We start from the raw sequence: 17655 nt of genomic DNA on the forward strand, positions 1-17655 counted from the left end.
CAAAAAAAAAAAAAGGGTCCCAGTTATTGCTGGAAAGAAGTGTATTTATAGAAGCCATGAGTCCTGTTTTATGATATATCAAGAAGCGCTTGAGATATCACTAGTCATACAAAGGAGGTGCTCTAAGATTTGGGGTTTTTTATTTTTGATGCTCTGGAGTTGAACCTTTGAGGCTTTGAAAATGTCCTTGGCATGAAGAACTCATATATATATATATATATATATATATATATATATATATATATGTGTGTGTGTGTGTGTGTGTATACACACCTCGTAGGAGAAAATATTTGATCTTACTAGAGGCTTGGCTGAGTTCTACAACCCATGCAGCAGCCTCCATATAATATTCAGAGATGTGGAAAATAATAACACACTTCCTGTGGAAAATGTTTGTCTTGCCACCCCCAACATGGGAAGCAACCAGGAAACTTCATATAAGTCTGTACCAAAATTGCATGTTCAGACGAGGCAATAATACTTCTTTGTGAAAGAACAACTATTGTGCATAGCCATTAATACGTATTGTCCAGTGCTACCAACTGAAATGTGTATGTGAAATTCCAGTGACTTCTTAAAGGCACTGACTTAAACCAACTGAACTGACACAGCTTTTGTCTCTCAGCGCTGGTTACCATGGCTGTTCTCCCATGGTTTGCTTTAGGAAAGCGCAGTTCTCTTTGTCCTTCAGCTCTTTGGCTGGCGCCAGGTCCTGGGCTCAGCCTGTGGTCTGGATGGCTCACGTGGAGTCTGACACGGCCCCACAGGGTTGGAAGTGCAGGGCAGAAGGATGATGACAGTTGTGGAAAGCAGACGCTTGTTTTCTCATCTGCCATCAGTGCTGGCCCTTGTGTAGCTTTGTACAGGCCACATAATTGTTTGTGTTCCTCTTTTTTTTCCCTTCTTTTCTGTCTCTTCATATGCTTGTGATGTACACGACTGCTGGAGGGGATTGACTCTCAGACTGTGGTTCAGTTGGCATTTCATTGTGTTGATATCTGGAGGGGTTATCCAAAGGTACTTTTGAAGCCTCTTTCAATTTGTTTTTTTTTTCCAGAGTGAAGAAGTTGAGCCCCATAAATAATGCAGCTGATATCAGGAAGAAACTGGAGTTGTAGAAGACATAGTGGAAATCACCAGTTATGTCCACCAGGAGACCTGAAATAGAAGCCACAGCTTAGTAGAAGAGAAGATGCATACTAAAGGGAACTGGGTGACACTTACATAAATGTTAAACCTAAATCATTCATCAAACTGCCATATACAAAAGATAAGCGTTCACAGATGAGTTAAGTTCTCTTCTCTAGATTCTAGGGTTTGTTTGGTTTTTTTGTAGTCACCACTCAGGTGATGTTTCTGCTTCTGTATAAAGTATTTCTCAATACACAGAAAAATCAGGAAAGGAAAGAAATTGTAACTTTTCCCCAGCCTGCTGATTGATTTTGTTTGCTCAGCAGAGGACCCCTGTGCCACTGTCACTCACTGGATTTTGTAATGAGTGACCCTGTTACATCCCAGGTCAGAAAACAGAACATATAAACAGAGAAATCTCTCAAAAATTGACGTGTTAGGGTCTCTAAACTGAAAACTTATCTCTAATAGTGTGTAGTCAGGGAGAGGAAAATTCACAGCACAGCAAGCATTATGACTAACATTAAGTGCCCTCAGTGTAAAACATTTAGAAGCACGATATATCAAATGAGTAATTTAATATTAATGTTAGAGATGGAAAGGCGATACTCAGGTCAAATATATGATGCTGTCCTGGTTTCTCTATAGGCTGCTTATTTATATGGAAATACTGGAATAATGTTTGTTTGCTTGTATCCTTCAGTAAAGATTGGTGATACTTATTTTCATAGTGCAGTTTTCTTTAGCAGATTTTAGGACTACAAATAGAAATGGCGCTGCTTTTACTGTACTTTGTTTCGCCCATCTGCCACTCCTATCAGAGATGTCCAAGAAAAGACCTTTTTTGCACTTTGAAAAAAGTGACTGACACACAAATGCCAGGGAATACCATGAAATATGGTGTATGTTATCATCCTATTCTTAGAACAGACCTTATTTTCCTGCTGAATGGCACACAATTCATTGTCTGGAGAAGAGAACTAAAGCCTGAATTGAGGATTCATGCTCAGGTTCACGTTTCTTGTTTGTTAGTCTTTTGAATTTGCTGCTGTACTGCAGGAGCAGGTGTGTCTTGGACAGGTCACTTAGTGGCATTTGGAGTGAACTGTGAAATCTGTAAATAATTTATTGGATTGGGGGTCATAACTAGCTCCTTTCTTGTCTCCAGAGGAAAATTAATACCCTCTAGAACTCGGGAAGAAGAGTGAACAGAAGCTTTTACTATAAGGCCCTTGAATAATGTAGGACTGGTAATAATTCTGATCACAGTTAATTTGTTTAATGGGAAGTTTGCAATTCCTTGAGACTTCATAGATAAAACAATGCAAACTAGCAAAGCAGTGAAATGGTTCATAGACAGCAAGATCCTACCAGAGTAATTCCTCTCTGTGTCTTGTCACTCACTGGAAAAAGCTCTCCTCACTCCCATGCCTATAAAACTGCCTACCAAGTGGGTAACTTTTTCACTGTCTGCTGTTGCAGTGACGCTTGGGCAGCTGCAGAAATGACCCTCCTTCTGCTGTGAGGAGGAGCTGATCATTCCTTTCTGACTCTCCCTTTTATATTGCTCCCTTTGCATAACTCACCTGTCTGCATGAATTTGGAAACTCCCTCATTTCTCTTCTTTATGCTCCCAAACTCTTGTCACCAGTGTCTAAACAACCGATTTTCCCCCAGCCTGCTTTAATAGCTTCTCTCACCTGTGAGAGGGGGTCCAATGAGGAGTGTGATACTCTCCAGGATGGTGAAGAGCCCTAGAGCACTTGAGAACCTGTCCATCTCCACCACATCCATCAGCACCTGGAAGGTGAGTGCCCCGATGCCACTCATGGCTATACTGAGAATGACGCAGTAGATGATGAGCACGCTGAACTCGGCTGAAATGACACAAATGAAATTGCTCAGCCCGCAGAGGAGCACAGCCAGGCTGAACAGGTAGATGCGTCTCCCTGTGAAGACTCTGTGTCCCGAGAGCAGCCCTGTCAAAGGCCGTATGAAGATGTTGATGAACCCGATAATGGAGATGAGGAGGGCTGCCCTGCGTTCCTCCACCCCGTTCTGGATGGCATAAGGCACAAGGTAGACATGGGGTAATGCAAACCCCATCATCATCCAGGTCACTCCAATAGTGTAAATCTGGTAACCTTTGTTTTGACAGAAGATGTCAAAAGCCAGGTACTTCTGCAGCATCTGGAAGCATGCAGTCCTTCTGGTTTGCTGCTGGAGCTCAGGATGGGGGGAAGATGCTCCATTGGACAGTTGTGCCCCTTCTGCTCTTTTCCCTGGCTCCTCTGCAGGCTTGGGTGACTGCAGTGGTGACCCTGATGCAAGCTGAACTGGTCTCATGATGGCTCCACAAACGCAACAGTTCAATAGTATTCCTCCAAAGATGAGAAAAGTGTTTCTCCAGCCCATCTCATCCAGCAAGTATTGAGAAAGCAGTGGCCACAGCGTGAAACCGAGAGAGACGCCAGTGGATGCCATGGCATTGGCCAGCGTTCGCCACCGTACAAAGTAGTAGCCCAGCACAGTCACTCCTGCCTGGAAGCTGAAGCATGATCCCAGGCCTAAAGGTAGGAATGAAAGAGAAAATGACAGTGCATGATCCCTCTGCCATGTCTTAAAGGATGAAAAGAGCCCAAATCCAAAGTGTACCCACAGATGACTTCATCTGCCACTGAAGCATTTCCTCGGCTGCCAGGCTGCACAACCCCCGGTGATTAATAGTCAGAAACCCTGCACAAGGGATGAAGAAGGATGTTGTGTGCATATTAAACTCCTTGTGTTCTTGGGTATACTTATCTAAGCTGACATTTGTCTGGGGCATGCTGCCATTCCTAAAATTGTTATGGAATTGTTCATTAAAAACTTGTTTGTTATACCGCATACAACAAGCAATGCTGCTTTCCTGACACTTTTATCAGGGCTCAGGGAGTTACTTGTTTCTCTCTCTATGCAGTGGACACAGCTTAGCTTGCAAGATCCAACAGGATTGGTCCCAAAGTAACCTGGCTGAAGAAATTAATTTCTCTGTGTTAGAAAAATGCAAGAGTTGAACATTAGTCACATAGGAGAAATACTTGGAAAGGAAAAGTTCCCATCTGTTACTTCTGTTCAAAACCAACACGTTCTTTTGTTAGGAAAAGATACCTCCACATTTCCCCAGATTGGGAGTGGTGAAATACAAGCCCAGGGAACTTGGGAAGGATGTTGTCCCAATACATTACATTCCAAGACTGAAAAAAACTCCCTTCTTCAAAGACAAAAGGCTGAGAAACTACTAAAAAGAACAGACGTCTTTGTTCTCCATTTTGCCCTCTGGAGACCTGTAGCTTTTTCCAGAGAGAAGCACTTTCCAGTGAGCTTGGCTGGATGAGGTGTGTGTGTTAAGGGGTGTGAAGGGCAGATCTAGCTGCTGTGTGATTCCTGCTGTGCCGTGAGGCTTTTGATTTATCCTATTTCACAGATGAATGGAAAAATGTGAGCACTTAGTTGGGACTCTCACTATTTCCTGTCTCAAGTCAAGCACAGCAGCTGGGTTTTCCTGCTGTTCTTTGGTACTTACCAGTGATGAGGCCAGCTGTTAAGTAAAGCTGGCTGATGGACTTGCAGAAGGAGCTGGACACCATGCCCACTCCGCTGAGCAGGCCTCCCAGCATCACAGCAAACCTGCAGCCAAATCGCTTCACCAAGATACTGCAGAGGGGCCCTGGAAGCAAAGAAGCAAAAGGGGTGCAGTTAGGGAGGAAGGATATATTCCATACCAGCTGGACTGGTGCAGTTATCAAATGGTTTAGCCTAGAGACCTTGAGGATTGTCCCAGCAGCATAGTGTAGTAGGGGAGCTGGGAGGATCAGGGAATGTGTTTTCTCTTCCTAAGTGCATGGTCAGCTTGTTAGCTGAGGGGAAGGCTCCTGTGATCTGCTTGGATTTTGGCCATCAAGTAGGATTTCTAAGCTTCCCTGTGATGGATTTTAGTTAAAACTCCTGGAAATGGAATGGAAGAAGGACCTTCAAGTGTAATTCTGTTCTCACATGATATAAATTCTGGGAATGATTTGAAAAAGGAGAGGACTTGGATTTCTGTGCCTCTGAGTAAGAGATGCTAAGCAGGGTGATATTCCTGTTTGCATATTTCCACTCTCATTTCACTGTGTTTTTCAAATATTCTGCCACAAAATCTCCTAAATTGCCCTTGGTGTCCCGCTACCTAGGTGAAACTCCTTGCAAGAGAAGGCAGATTGACTCTTAACTAGATCAAGAATGGGAGAAAAATAGACATCGTTGAGGAGGATTATTTGAAAATGGCTGGAGAGGTATATTCATGTCTGCATGGGGATCAATCTAAGCTTCAGGCAGTATCATCCAAGCTGCAGCTTGTGGAGTCTTGCAGCTGTCCTGCAAGTCATCTTCCCCAGGAAAATAATAAGATGTTATTGTCAGTACAGCTCTTTGCACATGCCTGTCCTGGCATACCTGGCAGGGGTGGGTAGGTTTAACTGTGTCCACTTCCAAGAGGACACAAGCCGAGGAGCAGACCACGCACATCCTGGTTCCCACTCCCACACCTCCGGCACAAACTCCACAGAGGCAGGAGTGAGACCTGGGTGGTTCCGATGGGCCAGAGCCCAGCTCTGCCCTTCTTGGGCAGAAACCTGCATTTTATTGTGTACCTACATTGCTGGCAGGCTTTACTAGGAAAAAGTTATGTTATTTCATCAGAAAAAGCAATGAACAAATAGGCATGGAGGTGTGTGTTTAAGGTCAGGTAATTCTTTAATTTTCATAGACTTTTGGTGAATTCCATGAGATTGTGGTAAATTACCAGTTTGTTCATGTCATTTAGCATCCTTCCTTTTGGGGTAGGAAAAAATTAGTTCAGACCTGCTGGGTCTGGGTCCCCCATCAGTAGGAAACATGCTTCTCTCTGCATGCTCTGGCAAAAAGGGATCTGAAGGTACAGCTTTTCCTGTTCCTTTGAGGATCCTCAAGGTTTTCCAGGTTTTATTATTTTTTTCCCCTCTTCTGAACACTTAAGGTTATAGAAGCAAATGCAAAATGACTGTAAGCTTCAGAATTAGGAATCAATCAGTGTAGGGAAAAATAACCTGTGGCATATTTGTGACCTAACTCAATGTCTGGTTTGAAATAAAATCCACATAGTCAAGTGAACAAGTGGAACATAATTAAAATTAGGACTGCAGCTGTCTGTATGTTGATCTGCTTGGGAGATTTTCACCTCAGACTTCAACTGGCCTTTGAAAAATTGTTCAGCAAACTGGTGACTGGATTATTTTTCCTCCTGCTGAAGACATTAAGGATGGTACTGCTGTTTAACCAACCCAAGTGGCCAGAAGTCGTAAATTGAACACTCAAAAATAATGAGATCGGCTCTAAAAATCTTAAGGGTTTTTCATTATTTGCCCCTGTTAACTTGCTTTCTGGGTTTCAAACATTTTTCCTCACTTGCCTGGGGCTTTTGTGCTTTCCTTTGCAAAAATACTTCCAACAAAAGTGCTGCATTTGTATGAGTGCCATCCAGAGAGTTATGTGTGCATGAATAGCTAGGAGCAGGAACCTGTAAGAGCCTGAACTCTTGCATTTCCCCTTTTGGAGACAGCCATACGATCCTGAGGTTTCTCAAATGATTCTTATAACAAAATAAGCATTAATCACTTTTACCTAAGAACATAGCATGGGTAATGAGATATGTTTGGCTTAATAAGTTATGAGCTATTGTCTGCACTGTGCCCTTCCCTGTTTCCTGCCACAGCTCTGCTGAGCTGAGGTTAGCTCTCCTGTGTGGGACCTTCTCACTGCACTGACCACTCTGAGGATGGGCTGCTCTGTCCATCCACCTTCCCGTTTACCAATTTTTGCAACAAATATTTTTTTTCCCCCTTCAGTTCCTCTGAATTAAAAAGAATAAAGGAGAAGAAAAGAGAGAAGCACCTTTAAGAGACACTGGTGACATAGCAGAATGCAATTTTGGAAAAGGTTTAAGTGCCAAGGTGATGGATGTAACCGGAGAACCTGAATCAAACAGAGCCTGGCCCACTGCAAAGGAGGTCAGAAGTTGCAGCAAAAGTCATACATGCAAACTCTCTCTCCCATGTCAGGTGGCTGTCAGCCAAGTCCTGCACAGGAGAGACTGAACCTGCTGCAGCCTTCGCATCAGCATGACTCAGGGCTCTGCTTTTTTTTTTCTTCATACTATACTGTCACCTTTCACCAGTGTTGGAAGGGGGCAGGTATGAACTCAGAGAGCAGCTCAGATACGTGGGCATCACTGGATACTTTGCTTCTTTTGCCTAGGTGGGGTTTGGGTAGTCGGTTTATCAAATAAGCTCAGGAGCTGCACGTGGAGGGGTCAGCAGCAACATGGATCGCTCATTGGGAAGTCCTCGAGCTGCTGGGGATTTGTTTTTCTCTTCTATGCAGAAATATCAGTCTGGGTGGGGGATCTGGGGAATCTGTCCTGTGCAGCTCCCACATTTTCTTTGGGGGAAAAAACAACCAACCAGTGATTCACTCTGCTATCCGCAAAGCACAACCCTCCTTCCACACCCCCTTCACCTGGAGGGTGCTGCCTGACCCACATTCTGCATTAATCCAGCTATGCTCACGTTCACCCTGATGCCTGCTTGGGTGTGCACTCTATGCCGCTGCCCAAGGAGTTGCTTTTAACACTCTGCCTCAGCTAGCAGCCTGGAGGAGCTTGGCTTTTGGCATCTTTTCAGCCATGAAGAACACAGTTATCATGTGGCACATGGAAGGAGATGTGCTCTCGTGGACAGAAGATGAATCAAGAAAGCACTGAAGCTCCAGCGCTACCTGCCAGCTTATTCAAAGAGCTGCTATGAGAAATAATTAAGTTCTCACTGGTCTGGAGAAGCTGGGCTGAGAAAGGGATTCACCTTTTTTGACCAAGGGCCTTGATTGTCTCTTAGAGAGGCAAAAGGGAGCTTGGTATGTGTGGACACGTAGCTTTGGACTGTGTGATCAAAGTGGCTGGGAGATGCTGTTCACTGCTGACCAGCCAGTCTGCTCAGACCTCCCAGTCCCTTCCACCATCTGCCTTAATGAAATGCTAAAAGTGCCCTCGTTATGGCCCCTCATCAGCAACACAACCGCAGGAGGTGGTGGAGGGCATTCTCTGCGGCCATTACTTACCGCCTCCGTGCAGCACGGCCACCATGATGGACGGGAACCACGATGTCTTGCTATTGCTGGCCTGGAACTCATGCTGGAGGTCCGTGAAGAAGACACCGATGCAGGAGGGGAAGCCCAGCGTCAGTCCCTGCAGCAGCACTGCAGCGAGCAGGACCATCCATGCCCATCCCTGGTCCTGGGACTTGGCAGCTTCGCGTGCTGCTGCTCCTCCTTGGGACATGATGGCTTCTTTCTTCTCCTAAGCTAGCCTGCTGAGGAGGGTAGTGCAGCTACCATGCAACCCTCAGCCCAGCGAACGGACCTACGGAGAAGGGCTGGTGGTATTCCCGAGGCTCAGAGGCACCAGTGCGTCCCATACCTTTTGCAGCTGACACTCCAGACTTCTTGCTCTGCATTTCTTCTAGCACCTCCCTTCCTTCTCACTACAGGATCCTGGCAACAGATTGCTTGAGAAACAGCTGCCTTCCCCTTTTATATTTCACAAGACTGTGACCACAGCCAGGTACAGAACAGGACCACGCCTCCTCCGAGGTACGAATTGGCCTTACCTAGTTCCCGCCCTTATTTTCCCTTTCACCTGCTTTCATCATATGGAGTCCCCTTGCTGGCAATTGCTAAGGTCACTCAGTCCTCGTGCTGAGAAGAGAAGGAAAAACTCTGCAAATGCCAAGAAAAATAGAAACATATAAAGCTTGCATGTTGCAGCAGAGCTCAGTGTGACCCTTTCAGGAAAACTGCACCTACCTACAAAGTGCTAGTGGTGAAAAAACATTTTTAAAGCCGTTAATTAATTAGGATCCGGTGATCACAGATAGGCTTTTGCTTTACCTCTGTTTAGTTCTAGAGCTTCTTCTGAGAGATCCCAGTTTTGATTTCTTTGAGACCAGCAGCACGAATGTATAGCAATAGCATTCCCCATCCTCTCCACATGAATAAACATGCATTAAAAAAAAAATATATCTTTGGCAGCTGGATGAGCTCAAAAAAAGTGCCCATTAAGGTCACTGCACAGTGCAATATTTATTTTGCACTCAAATAGTGGGTTTTCCCTACAACAATAGCTACTTTTGAGTTTTGTGTGCAGCGTTAAAAATGAGTAATAGTTTGATTTTACTCATTATTTCAAATACGCCATCGTGACAGAAAGTTAGTTTCATACCTCAGGCTGAGACCAGAATTGGTCAAACGAAGGGTAGCGAGTGCGTGGCTGCGTGCACGGCGCGGGCGGCTCATCCCCTGTGTGCGCAGCCCGGTCAGCTCATGGCCCACGGTTAGATACTTCTGCTTCAGTAGCAACTAAAAGCTTTGATGAAGTCTTTTGCAATATTAACCTAGGCATCACTTCTGTAAACAGGGCTCTTATGCCGGCTGGCTCACAGCCAAAAAAAAAAGGCCGGGAGCGGAGGGGGCCCGTGGGAAGGGGCTCTGAGATGCAAATCACAGTGGTGGTACTCAGCACACTTTAATCCTTTGTCCACTTTAGCTGGGCACAGATAATGCAACTAATTCAAGTGCTTGTCTCTCTGGTGTGAATTAGCTGGATGACAGCCTAAAACCTCTCCCCGGCAACAGCAAACCTGCAAAAAAAGGCAGAAGCACAGCTCCTCTCTGTTCCCAGCTGCCCTGTCCAACTCGAGTTTGTCCAGCAGAAGATTGCTGGCTCCCCTCACATCTCCCTGTGTGCCTGCTCATTGGGGAGGACTCTCTAGTGGGGCTGCAGACCCCATGGCCTTCGTCCACCTTCTGCCCCTGGCTGCAGGACACCTTTTACCCTGGGCAGCCTGACCTGCACAGTCGCTGCAAGGACCCTGCAGATGTGCTGCCAAGTGCCGCATGGCCTCCTCACTGCTTCCTCGCTGCCTTCTGCCTGCATAAAGGTAAAGGAACGAGTTTGTTCCAGTGCTGGCTACACCGAACAACAGCAGTGGCGCAAAACCTTGGTTTAACCCTTCCCAGGATAACCAGATAGGATGGACGGTGCAAGTGTGGAGGGCTAGTGCGTGCTTTCGTGCTCCTATGGGCTCAATGTTCTCAGGCAACCTGCTCCTGGTGTTGAGCAGTGAACATGAAAGGCCAGGGACATCTGCGAAACACAGGCAGATTTTCACATACACGTGATCGTCTCGTGCTAATAGTGTTGGGAATAGGATTGAAGTTCACAGCAATAGCCACGCCTGGGTGCCTACTGCAAAGAGTGTGCTTTTGTTGGGAGCAGATGAACCAGTGTAAAGGTGCTTCCCTCTACCAGCCTGTGCAATGCTTGTGGATGGACAGGTGCCCTGGATGGGACAAGGGAGAGCACACTGCCGGTTTCAGTCTTTCTTTCTGGCCACTCTCTGCCAGTCACTGTCTGCCCTGATGAGCTCATTCTCTCTTGTTCAGGTCTGAATGTTGTTTCTTCTTCTTCCAGTGACCCCCAAGACACTAGTATTCAAGCCTTCTTGGATTTCCCTAGCTGTGATGGAGCAGCCCTAGTAGTTGTTGTTTATGGCAGCAGACCAGGAGTGCTCACACAGTGAGTCTCCCTGCTTTTCTGTGCCTCAGTTTCCCTCAGCTGTGATGGGGAACAAGCAGCTGCTGGGATGAGAGCACCCGGCAGGGTTGCTGGCTGCTGCCTGCAAGGGCAGGCAGCCCTTTATGCTGAGAAACATGAGGACATTTATGTAGCTCACCTCCTAGGAAAAGGTTTAAATTTAGTCTGCAAATGATGATGGTATCTACATATCGTCCTCAGTAAGAGCTTGTGGCTACCTCCGTGGGGAGAAGAGCAGCCCACTTCTCCTCTACAGCCGCTCAGGAGGGAGACCCAGCAGCAGGGTCCAGTGGGGAAGTCAGGAGTGTGGCTGATGGGGGAGGCAGAACCGCTGCCCCCAGCGATGGGGCTTGGAGGGGCCTTCAAAGACCGGATGATGCCTGCGGCTTGGAAGCAGGGATGGAAACGGAGAAGAAAGTTTCTTGTTCATGGTATGTTAGGTCTCTGCATCCTGCTGCATAGCTTGCAGCAGCATCCTCCTGCCACCCCAGCTCAGCCCTGGTGTGTGCTGGACACAGTTTATGAATGTGTAAAATAGGCTGCATGCACAGAGCGAGATGTTTACTGTAAACTGAGCAGGGTGGTAAACTGTTTTTTGGGGTCACTCACTGTCTGTTGGGGGTAGGAAAGCCAAGCACTTTTCTTGGTAAATACCTTTATAAGTGACTTTTTAAGTACTTTTTCGTCCTCAGATCTTGGCTTGCTTTGCCATCCTCTCCCAGGTGTATTATATCCCAGCTGACTTTTCTAAGGTCACCCAGTAACTTGACAGCAGAGAATCCAGATCTAGCTCCGATTAAAGCATTGGCCCAAGTGGTGCAGCCTGGCCCAATGCTACGGGCTTGTGTCTGTGGGATGTCACTTGTCAGTAGTCACTCACCACCCTTAAGGGACAGGTGGATGCCTGGGGCACAGTGGAGGTGGCTGCAAGTCCCCGGCTCTGTCCATGTCCTTACCAGCATGTTATGGCTCTGTAAGCCAGTCTCAAGCTCAGCAACCTCAGCAGCAGTTTTGTGACAGACCATGTGCCTGGAAACCAAAGTGCAAATGCCTCAGAGCTTGCAAATCGCTTTTGAGAAAGACTAGTTGAATTTGTTCCAGAGATCCAGATTAGCAAATCGTCTGACAGATTGAATCTCACAGAGGAAGTGTGTGTGGGGGTTGTTTGGTTTTGGGTTTTTTTAAAGGCAAGGGAAACTAAGTGACATTTCAGCTGTGGGATTGCAGAGCAGTTCAGGGCAGGGAGCTATTCCTGCCCCAGGTTCAGTCCCAAATTAAGCTCCTGCTCTGATCCTTCCCTTGAACCCAGACAGACCCAGCAGAAACCGAGCTCTCAGAGTACCTGAAAACAGATTCCTGGCCTGAGACTGAGGCAGGGACAGGATCTGAACAGCCCTGGCAAAACCCCTACAGACCAGCTCTGCTGGTGCTGAGAAAATGGGACTGTGCCAAGGATGGGGGAAGTGCTGGTTTATGATGAGTTTCCCAAGCAGTTCCCATAGCATCATCCCCACATCCTCCCCCTGCAAAGGACATCAGGGTCCTGCCTGCACTAATAGTTCTTAATTAGCCTGACCAGCCTCATCTGGGGCCTCCTCCCACACCCCCTCCACCCCATTTGTTCCCCAGCTGCATTTAAGCCCAGCTCCTTGCCTATATCAGTCTTTGATCTGTCTCACTGCTGTTTTCTGCTCTCCTGGGTTGACTTTGGATCTGCCTGGCTGCTTTGTGCTTATTAATCACCAATAATGTGGGTGTAACACCAGGTGAGAAGTCCCATTTTTGGGACCAGGTTTAATGACCATTAGCCAGTACCACGGATAACCCTGCTTGGTGTGGAGATGGGAAGTAGGGTTGAGGAGGCAGCTAGCACCAGAGCATGCACCGACAACTCTCATCAGCTCGCAGGAATCCAGCAAGATGTGGCTTGTTCCTGCTCTTTATCCTGGTCGCAAATCTCCAGCTGGTAGGTGATTGCAGATGGTTTGCATGCAAGCTGACCCTTGCCCTCCTGATTGCTGCTGTCCCCCCTGGTTGCTGCCTGTGGCTTTCCCAGAGCCTGTGCTTTGTGCAGTAGGTGGGCAGGTTGGTGCCAAGAAGGGCAGCTCTCCCTGAGGCAACGGGTATGGCTCCGGAGATTAGTCTGAGAAAGATGTGCTTGCGTAAATTCATGCTGGAAGTGGCTTTGGAAGTGGCTCTGGCTCCTGCTGTGTGACACCCTGACCTGCCATGTTGCCCTGTGCTGTGGGTTTGTGCTGCCCTAGGAGTGGGGCAGAGATGGGGACTGATGCTGGCACAGGTCTACCAAAACGGATGGAGGTCTTTGCTAGGAACCTGGCTGAGGTTATTGAAGATAATCTGGAAGCTGCTGGTGTTTTTCTTCCATCAATTTCCTGCATTTGTGAAGGTGAGGAGGGTGGTTTGTTCCCTGAAAAGTGGGGCTTTTGAAGAAATGCGAGTTACCTTATCACTAGCTGCATGAAAACTCTAGCCAGTAGATGAGGACGAGGCACAGGGAGGGGGCAATGGGCTGTGTTGCAGCTGTGGGTGAGAGTCTAACCCTGCTTCAGCCCATCTCTCCCATGGATTGACATCTGGGGACCCTGAGCAGTGGCTGGGGGGTGTGTGTCCCTCTAGCAGATCTTATCTATCAAGCTCTTAATTGTAATTTACCTTGGCTCTTATTAATGAGGAATAAGGGACTCGGTGGGGGAAGGATCAAGAGAAGTGTTTCCCTGTGGCTGGTTGCTGCATCCTTGGAGCAGGTGGAGGAGGTTGTGGGGGATCGAAGGTGTACAGCCAGAACTTGTGGAGCGTGGTTTTTAGGAAGCCAGCAGGCTTTTGGGCTCCAGCTAGCCAAGAGAAGCAGCTTTGGTCCTGCTCAGGTCTCTTGTCCAAGGACAGTTGCTCCAAGGAAGGTGATACCTAGAAGTCACAACAGGGCAGGAAAGGAGATCCAACAACTTAGTGCCAGCACCTAGGCTCTTCCTGCCCACACCCAGAGGGATCACAATGTTCAGCATGGTGATTCCTGGAAAAGTGAGGACAGGAGCTCTTCATCCTGCTGGGAAGAGCAGGTTGCTGTGCGCATTAAGGTCATGTTGTCAGGGGTGTGTGTGGCAACAGCAAAATGTGGCCTTGAGCCTTTGTTTTATGGGCAAAACCCCTTTGGTTTGGCAAATATGACCATCCCCTTCTTACTTTTTACATGTTTCTCTGCATTCAAATTTTAGATGAAAACCCACTGAAATATTAGGATGAGGATGACTGTTCATTAGGTATTTCCTAGCCCTTTAGTGACTAATCTGCCCGCTTTTCTGAGACGTCTTGAACTCGGTGCCTGGGTTAAGGGCCTGGCTCTTTGCTTGGTTGCCCAAACGGTTTTCCTCATTTTTTTAGCCACTGTCATTTGAATTCATCAAGATCACTGGTGCGTGTTTTCCTGGCCGTGCTGAAGGACCTGCTGCCCAGACTGCCCTGAGCTAAATCACAGGTGGAAGGTGCTCACCTTTCCCAAGGATTTTCTTGGTGATGCAGAGACCAGCTGAGCTCTCAGCTCACTGAGGATCTGTTTGAGACCCATGAAACTTGAGGACTCCTCGCACTTCAGACTGACAATGGACTTGCATCAGACTCCCATCTGCTGAAGTCTGAAGAACCCCTAGGAGGGATGGAGGCCTCCAATAGGAAATATTGCTGGAAGGTCAAGTATTGATGCCTTTGCTCATGTTACACCACCATCTGAAGGCAATTGCTAGGGGATGCAGCTCCTTCTCTACTGTGGTTTGGAGAAACCAACGTGTTTCTCCAGCCCTGGAAGGGAGAGAGTACAACTGAAAGTTGGGTTGAACTTTCAGTGACTGTTTCAAAACCAGATCTAGGTGGAAGGACATGGCTAAGGTCCTTGTTTCCCAAACAAGTCAGTAAGCTGGGTTGAAAATATCTGCAGGCTTTCTGTCTGCAAATAGATCTGGCTTGATTACCTTTGTTCTGGGAGAAGGTGGGTGGGTAAGTGACGAACTGACCTTTGTCTTTACGTGAGAGCCTGAGGCAGAGCAGAGGAGCATACGTGTTGTGCAAGATGCACTTATGGTTGTGGCCAGACCTCTGCACCGCTGGATTTCACCCTCCCAGACATGTGTGGAGAGGGGAAATGCAGCAGCAGTTTCCACTGCTTTTTGCTGGAGCCCCAGGCCAAGCAGTTGGATGCTGATAGGTGCCTCGACACTGCTAAAACCCTTTCCTATCTTTAATGTCAATTTGGGTTTCCTCTTTGTCCACAGACATGAGCGGGCAGGCCAGAAAAAACAAATGAATTGTGCTCCAGGCAAAACTGGCAGGGGAAAGCCGAGCTGCCGGCTGGCGTGACTCATGGGAGTTTTGTGGTGTTGAGGCGAGGTGAGCACCAGCCCCAGGGAGCCAGGTGGCACCCAGACACAGCGTGGTGGCCAGGGTGGGCTCAGCCCTGGTGGGAGCCTGAGCCTTTCCTTCCGGAGGAGGGATGTGGGATTGCTCCTTTTATGCTCCTTGCTGATAAAGGGGTTTTAAAGTCCCTCTGCCGCAGCTCAGATGTGTGTGCTACTTACTGACTTTACTGTGTGGCTATCGGAAAATCTCAGTGATGTTTTGTTACTCATCTTCCTCCCAAGCACCTGGCAAAGCCACCTGGGGAATTTATTTCCCCCAGTTGCCTCTGGGGGGTAGGAGGGACCAAATCCTGCCACGGGCAGGTACTAAGTTCCTTGGGTGTTTTTGTGCTGCTGTCCACCTCCTGCCTTGATGGTGGCACAGCCCCAGCTCCCTCACCCACAGGAGCTGCTTGTCCCTGGGGAGGTGCCTCCACCAGGTATCCAACATCTTCTCAGGGCAGTGGGGTTTGGAGGCAGCCTGGGGTGCTCTGACAAACCCAGCCAAGAGTCAGGGCCTTAACCCTCTTCTGAGGCCAGTTCTGCTGCAAACCGTCCCCCTCTTTCCCTTCTCCTGCTGCAACAGATCTAGAGCAGCCTGGGTTTTGGCAACAGGGAGAGCTGAACTTTGGCCTGGCCCCTGGCAACAGCAGGACCTGCTTATTAGCAGATGGTACATAGGGTTAATTTCTTATTCTGGGTAAGGTAACACACGCAGTGCTGCTGCCTATCCAGCACAGCCTCTAGCCGCTTGGTAATGCTGAGGCATCGCCTGTGTCTTCTGCAGCAAGAAGTAAAGAAATTATTTTTCAAAGGAGTTAAGTGGGTTGCACAGCCTTGGATGGGGAAGTGAGGGATGGTACAAAGGCCTGGCTGCTCCAGCTTGCGGTTTCTGCAGAAACTGCTGAATGACACTTGTGTCTTCTGCATAGTGATGTAGCATTAGAGGAACCGCCTGCCTGGCAGACCTGGAGCTGGTTAAAGGTCCTGCACAAAGGCTTTTCCAGCCTACATGGCCTTAGAGGACAGTCCTAAAGTGGGAGAGCAGGGAGGTTATAGCTGCAGGCCTGAAATGCTGGCTATAATTTGCATTTCTTCTGACAAGTCCTACCTTGTGAATGTGATCGAATATGCATGTGGCGCCAGCGGTGCCAGCCCTGCAGTTTCCATCTCTGCTCAAGATGCTGCTGGCACTGGAGCATGGCTTTGCTTTGGGCAAGTTCGCTGGCAGTCCAGACCTGCAGTCAGGTCTAGCACAGACATATGGGAATGGGTCAAGGAGGTTTGAAAAGCACCGTCTTAAATCAACCCATGCTATGTGGTGACTTGGCTCAGACATGATTTCTGCTCCCTGTGCCCGTGAGCTCCCCCTTTGTGGCCCCATGGGGGGGAGTCTCGTCTTCTTCCACCACATTGGTGTTAAACCCTGGTTTGGGGATGTGCCACCCCCCTCCCTGCTCGGTTGCTTTGAGGCTCCTGTCGTGGTGGGGATGAAGCGGAGGCGGGCAGCGTGCCTGCTGGGCAGCCTTCAGAGCAGCTACAGCGGTCAGCAGCTGCTTGTAGTCAAAAGCAAGGCTAAATTAATCCAAATTTTCCCATTCTTCACTTACGTCTTTGCTTCTCCTCCTTTTCCCCCTGCGTTGGGACTGAATTGTCAATGTTATCCAACTTTTGACATCCCCAAAGCTTGAATACCTGGTTACCCTCTTTGCCTCCCCGCTGCTTGTCCATCTGTTGGTACCTCTGTGGTTCAAGCGTTTCTGAGTTGCAATGCTCTGTAAACAGGAAAGAACCTAAATCTCAGCTAATCCACCAGTCTTGCTAAAGACAAACACAGGGAAGGCTGGCAGCATTCAGGGTGGAGGTAATAGAGCAACTATTTAAAACACCCTCCAGGGTTTCTGGGCTAACGCCACATGCCCAGGGCAGTCTCTTGCCCAGGAGTCAGTTGCAGCCTCAGAAACACAAGGGGAAGCTAGCTTTAAGAAACTCCACTTATTTTTTTCCTCATGTTCATTCCATTTGTCTTGGTGACAGCAAGAACCTTGTATCTTTGGTCTTGTGTGGGAAAGCGGAGCGCCGTTTGCAAGCTTCTGCAGATGTTCAGCGTGGGCCTTTTGTGACAGAGGAAGGGGCAAAGCTGTCTGAAACAGTCAGACCTTTCTGCCGTGTGTGCTGGTCCAGAGTCAAATAGGGGTTTAGCAAACGCAGTTGACAAAAAAAAAATCCTCTTCCTTTCTTAGCTACTCGCATTTAATGCTTGTATTAACATTCTACTTGCTTGTGGTTGTCAGTGGAAATGGTAAAGATAAAGTTTAGATTCTTTTGTATAACAGAAAATCAGACACATGCTTCAGTTTGCCTTTTTCTCTGAAAGTAACCAAGAAGGACTCAAAAATCTAATTACATTCT

At 47.8% G+C, this 17655-nt stretch overlaps 1 protein-coding gene across 1 annotated transcript; it reads right to left on the minus strand.

The window, feature by feature from the left end:
* Window positions 1-252: 252 nt before the first annotated feature.
* SLC16A5 (solute carrier family 16 member 5) lies at window positions 253-8724 on the minus strand. The gene is made up of 4 exons (XM_076353945.1): window positions 8305-8724; window positions 4697-4840; window positions 2832-3698; window positions 253-1158 (listed from the first exon to the last, which is right to left on the minus strand). The coding sequence occupies exons 1-4, from the start codon at window positions 8522-8524 to the stop codon at window positions 917-919; spliced, it is 1473 nt and encodes a 490-aa protein (XP_076210060.1). The 5' UTR covers window positions 8525-8724; the 3' UTR covers window positions 253-916.
* Window positions 8725-17655: the final 8931 nt, after the last annotated feature.

The sequence above is a fragment of the Aptenodytes patagonicus genome, chromosome 16, assembly GCF_965638725.1.
Source record: "Aptenodytes patagonicus chromosome 16, bAptPat1.pri.cur, whole genome shotgun sequence".
NCBI lineage: Eukaryota > Metazoa > Chordata > Aves > Sphenisciformes > Spheniscidae > Aptenodytes > Aptenodytes patagonicus.